We start from the raw sequence: 6,065 nt of genomic DNA on the forward strand, positions 1-6,065 counted from the left end.
GCTATGACCTTTAAAATAATTGTTTATGATAAGCTTTTTATTTTAATAGGGCTACAGCTGGTTTTTTAAAATATTTAATTTCCAATTTAGTCCTGTACTACACATAAAAAATCGATGTAAAGAAAACACTTGTACTCCTTCTAGGAGTTATAACGAATAATAGTAAAAATTAAAAAAGACAACTGAAAACCCGAAAAAAGTTGGCTGATTTTCAACCGTCATTTTTGGTTTGCTATATCTTCACGAAAAAATTTAAAAATATTTAGAGAACATTAATTAGGTTCCTTCTATTGACACACGGCCTCAATCCCGGGGGAAGGTGGGTTATTTTGTAAGCGCAATTTTAGGATTTAAGAGCTGGAAATTAATATGAAGATAGGTCTAACATACCTATAACGCGTGTAAAAAAATCTAGTCATAAAAAAATGTAATAAAATTATTTACAGTTGGACGATGAACAAAAAGCACATGTTGTGTTGTACCTAATGTGTACATTAGGTACAACACATTTTTTCGTGTTTCAAATAGGCATTTGGATTCTTTCAATTTTAGTTAAATCTTTTGTTTATGAAAAAACCAAAGGGTACATTTATTATTACAATACGAACACAATATTTAAAAAATATGGTATCTAGAAAACAAGATACACATCCGAAAAAGTATTATTATTGGTTTTTGTACAAAATGTGTAAATGCTATAATATTTGTAACAATATGGTACTATCGTGCAAGCAAATTTAAATAATCGAACACAAATAATAAAACAAGATATGGCAAAAAAACAACTTAGTAAAAAAAGTTGTATTGGTAAAATACAACAACTCTTATAACGTAAAAACTTAAAAAATCTATGATACCAACAGTTATTTGTCTACATAAATCAAACGATACAAAACGAATTGTCGAATTTTGTTTAATACATACTTTTTAACTAGAATTATTATATAAATTTATAAAAAAAAAACCTAAAGAGTGACTTAAACACCTTATATGGAGATTTTGAATAATATTTAGGTTTACAACCTTGAAATTTTGTATATGACCTTTTATATAATCACAAAATGATAATAACTCAAAAACAATTTTTTTTTAATAAAATTGGAAATTATATACCACCTCCCCCCAAGACCCTAAACCCAACTCCAAAAATGAGGGGTTAAATAAAAAAATGATGTCATATATATTTAATTAAGATAAAATAAAAGTTTTTTTAGGTAATCGATACTTAAATATATAAATTAAATTAAATTATAAATATACAAATTAATTGAAATGTATAGAGTACCTAATTTAGTATGTATAATGAACAATGTCTAATGCTAGGAAATATGTAGTTTAAATGTTAAAAAAACAAAACAAACAATATTCAACGATTTTATTTAAAATGTATTTACTGAAAAATAACTACAACACGTATATGGTATAACAGATGTTGGTATATTTTAAGGTCTTGTAAGGATTATCCTGGCGTGTAGTAGTGCAGCAATGATTTATAGAACTTTATCTCATATAGTTCATTCCCTACAGATCTTTAAAGTTGCATACCATAAATAAATAAATAAAAAGTTGAAACGTACAAATATTTGTTATACATTTTTAAAAAATATTTTTGACGACCAGTTTGGCGGATACTAAGTCAAATTCAATTTAAACTCCAAAAATGTATTAACATTATTGCTTAGGGAATATATCAAATATTTTTTTATATCTTGTATAATATAATGGTATATAAATCTTGATGTCACAAATTGTTTGGTCGGAAAGGGGGAGGGGAGTCTGTCTTTGATCGATTTTAAAGATATTTTTTAATTTAATCGTACAAAATAGCGTAGACCATACTTATTTTTCTGTTCAAAGCAATAATAAGTACATAATAAACGTTTTTTCTTTGACATGTTGTTGCCATTTATGTACTTATATTTTAAATAAATTCCCTTAAGGAATGTATCATGTATTGTATGTACATTTTGTATAAATATTGTTATATTTTCCATTGACGTATAAACATAAAAAACAGATCTAAAGCACAAGTTTCAAATGTATGTGATTATCTTAAACAAAAATCGCTGTTTTCTATAGGCATTTGTTATAGCTGTATTTGGTTGTAAGGTTATTTATGATTGTTTTTCACGGCTTCTGTACATACTTTAAACTAAGGCAGAAACATAAAATTCAGTGCGAAAAGATGTTTAGAATGTAAATAAGATAACATACAGTCACAATAACAAAATAACAATAAGCAAATTTTCATTTTCAAGCTAGTCTTATACACGCCACGTACATATTTTGCATTACAATGTTTTCAAAAAATATTATAATCCTTTTGTGTGTCGTATGTTTTATGGTGAAAATTAGTACGGCAGGTAAAGGAAATATAGCGGATGAAGCTTCTATAAGTGGTACTTCTACGGTGGTATGTATCTAAAGTTCAGAAATATTTTAAAGCTTATAATATAAATGGCCAAAATAACATATTGCAATAAAATATAGACGGTTACATATTTTTGATAGGGATTATTAATAGTATGTTGAATAACAGTCGAATAATTTAATAACAGATTATTCGAATTATCTGTTCATGTACAAAAAATTAAACCAATTATGATATATATAGTAAAAAAGAACTTAGAATTTCTGCTTTTCGAAGGTTTTTTATATTTCATCTATCAGTATCTAAGAGCAGTGAATGTCACATCATTTTCTAGGATATAAATCTGGATGAATTGACAACCAACCAATGGCAAAAGATATTTGAGAAGTACGATACTAATAATATTGGTTCTATCTCCTCAAAGGAATTACAGAAACTAATATTCGAAGTGTTCCACGGATTTCTCACCGTTCGCCATGCAGAGTTATACGTAGAATTAATTAATTTAAAGCGTAATATTAAAAATAAAGCAATATTCTATGAAAAATCATACTACAGTTGCTTTAATTATTTTCAGAAAGCCGTGAAATAGGATTGAAACAATTGGAAAAAATGAAACCGATAATAGGGTTTTTGTCACAGGTTTATTCAGTTTTATTATTTTTACAATACGGGAGAATTCATTTTTTGAATTTTGTAGTTTTTCTTTTTGAAAAAAAATTGTATTTGTATTTTGTGTAATATTATAATTTACACAAGTTTTACAATTTTCCAGCAGGTCTACCAACTTTAGAAATAACGTAAATATTGAACTAACATTGTAAGTTGAGAATAATTAGCTCAAGATGTTGGTTGATTCACTGACACTCTAGAATTTGTCGTCGGTCGATGTTTAATTTTCCTTTTTGCTTCCTTAAAGGGGAAATATGAGAGTAAGACCATATTACGTAAATAATCGAAAGAAAAACAACTTGGGATTTTGTTGTTGATGTGTGTGTATTCGTTAGTGACACTCAATTGTTCATAGCGAATATGCAGATTTGAACTATTTTCTAAAACTTTACCAGTATGTTTTTTTCCAGTTGTCCTGACGAACTAATTACAATTTGGTAGTGATTGGGTTTCATTTTGGTGGGACTTTTTGTTTATATTATATTGAACGTAGATAACTGAACAGTACACAATTTTTCCTATCTCGACATGTGATCAAAATGTTGATTATTGTTGTTCCATTATTGTTTTTTATTATTTTAATCCATTATAAGTTATGTCTAATGTTAATATTTTCAGTCGAACTTACCTCTATATTTTAGACCTTGCTGTTTCTTTTGGTTGTGACTGAAAGTTTAAATATTTAATTGTACGTGTTGCTCTTGTATACCATAAACCATGAAAATATTTGAAACAAACCCTATACAAATTTCAACCAAATTATAAGTTCAAACAAATTGTTAAATACAAGACATTATCTATATTATGTTGTTATCATTGACAATTTAATACTTGAAAAATATCATGTATATTGTTACCATCGAATAGACTTCTGAATCAGAAGTATTATTTTTATTTAGTAACTTAAAAAAAGAAAAGACGAGAATAAAGAAGTATAAAGCATTAAAACTTTTGTAACTTTAAAAGTAACTATCCAAAACTAGTTATTAAGTATATAAGTCGCCATTTAAGTTTTAAAATAGTGTTGTTTTTTTTTCATTGACAAATTGGAGTGTTGTCTAACGTTGTAAAATTATATAATCTAATTTGTCTCAAAAAGAAAAATCTACAAAATTTGTGTGTCCTTAATGAATCGACTGTATAATATTTTTTGCATTTATGGCTTACCAAAAAATGTAAACTGACATAATATGCGCTTCTTGAAATGCTTTAGACAGATAGTACTCCGAAGGCTAAGGAAGATGACACTATTTCGAGTGATAATGACGTCAACACAAAGACGAACCCATACAAAGTACTATTTTCAGACAAGACAAACCTTCCCAAATAAAATTCATTATAAAATTGACATAATATGCGCTTCTTGTGTTTTTTTTTAGAGATTAAATCCAAACCAAAATGAAGCCATACTAAAGAAAGAATTTGTAGAGTCAATAACGAGCAATTATAAAATAGTATTTTCAAGCGAGGAAGAAACTTTAGAAATACTCGATCTTATTGGTCCAATTGGTAGTAAAAATCTTAACTACCTAATGTATTTTGTTTATAAATTATCCACAAACTGTTTACAGAAACATGGCCAATTGAATGGCCGAAATTCGAGGAAATTTTAAAAATGTTGTCGGCTTCATATCTAGTAAGTAGTTATTGTAATTTTGATATAATTTAAATTGTATGATTGGTAATGAATTGTATGATTGGTCATATTACGAGATAGAATATTTTAATTTTGTCTTAACAACTTAGCAACAATAATCTTTTAACAGATTACTTAGATAATTTTTTTTTTTTTTTTTAAATATATATTTTTCAAATTTTATTCTCTGTAATTATCGATTAATTAATACATTTTGAAAAATATTTTACCTAGGTATATATGACGTTAAGTTTTTCATTCTCGTAGCATATTATACTTTAATTCTTTAACACTTAAATAATTTAATATTAAAGTATGTAGTAGCTAGATTAGATTCGCGTATAAATTAAGTATCTTCGAATAATGAATACACATTTTGTGTTATAACATATATTATAATGTGTTTCTTAAAACATCTAGGTGGTAAGTTTATACAATGTGTTTTGTTCAATGGACAAGGGCGGCGATGGCGTTATTGACGCTAATGAACTTAAAGCATGGAACGACGATCAACGAGAAACGGCCTCTAGGGAAGCAGCCACTGAGGAAGCAGCCCCTAAGGAATCAGCTACGAATGAATCACTCATTGAAATAATGAAAATGCTAGGTTTAAAAGGTAAATACTTAAGAATAACATTGACATGAAATTTGTATTGATTGACATTTTAATTTTTCCAGACGACAGTTCTATTGATTTTAATAAATATATGGAAAATTTGAGTGATATATATAAGCAGTACAGCTTAAGTAAGACTCTAAAATAGACTCAAGAGAATATTTGATCATTGAAAACAAAACTTTTTAAAGACCAACAGCATGTAATGTTTTTTTTTTTTTGCAATACAAAAACATATTTTAAAAATGTATACATTTGTTTTAGATATTACAATTTTTTTTCAAAATAATATTAAGGAATACGCAATGCACAAAAATATTAAATAAATTTGATGAACATTTCATACATACATTTCAAAAGGGATAAACTGTTGCCAATAATCAATAGATTATTTAAATAATTTGTATCACTGCTGAAGATTTAATAAATACAATACATGTAATAAAGTATTTATATGTATATTTTTAAATTTTTCCATTATACTTTGATGCATACATATTAGCCCATTCCTTCACCTTATCACCTTATACTATATTAATAGCTTAAAAAGTTTACAATAAAATCTATAATCTCCCTTCTTAATAATTCGTGATGTGTGTTTGTCTGTCTGTCTGTGTGTTTTTCTTCTCCGTCTATAATACTGGACGAATTTTTTATGAAGTTTCTTTCGACATTCCACGGTGCTTAGAATATCACATTTAGATAAATCAGATTTAAAAATGTATTCGACCCAAATTTGCTAACTTCTTCTTTACTGATTTATATTGTTC

General features: G+C 26.8%; 1 protein-coding gene across 1 annotated transcript; it reads left to right on the plus strand.

The window, feature by feature from the left end:
• Positions 1–2,269: 2,269 nt before the first annotated feature.
• On the plus strand, positions 2,270–5,673 carry LOC126838535 (uncharacterized). Its single transcript, XM_050573036.1, has 9 exons — positions 2,270–2,413; positions 2,706–2,883; positions 2,949–3,013; positions 4,257–4,337; positions 4,423–4,552; positions 4,615–4,679; positions 5,100–5,295; positions 5,358–5,497; positions 5,560–5,673. Exons 1-8 carry the CDS (start codon positions 2,297–2,299, stop codon positions 5,441–5,443), a joined length of 918 nt encoding a protein of 305 aa, XP_050428993.1. The 5' UTR covers positions 2,270–2,296; the 3' UTR covers positions 5,444–5,497; positions 5,560–5,673.
• Positions 5,674–6,065: the final 392 nt, after the last annotated feature.

Source organism: Adelges cooleyi, unplaced genomic scaffold (assembly GCF_023614345.1).
Source record: "Adelges cooleyi isolate 19-005CV unplaced genomic scaffold, UGA_ACOO_1.1 ACOO_flye_CR_arks_rails_tigmint_CR_PRNA_30, whole genome shotgun sequence".
NCBI classification, from domain to species: domain Eukaryota; kingdom Metazoa; phylum Arthropoda; class Insecta; order Hemiptera; family Adelgidae; genus Adelges; species Adelges cooleyi.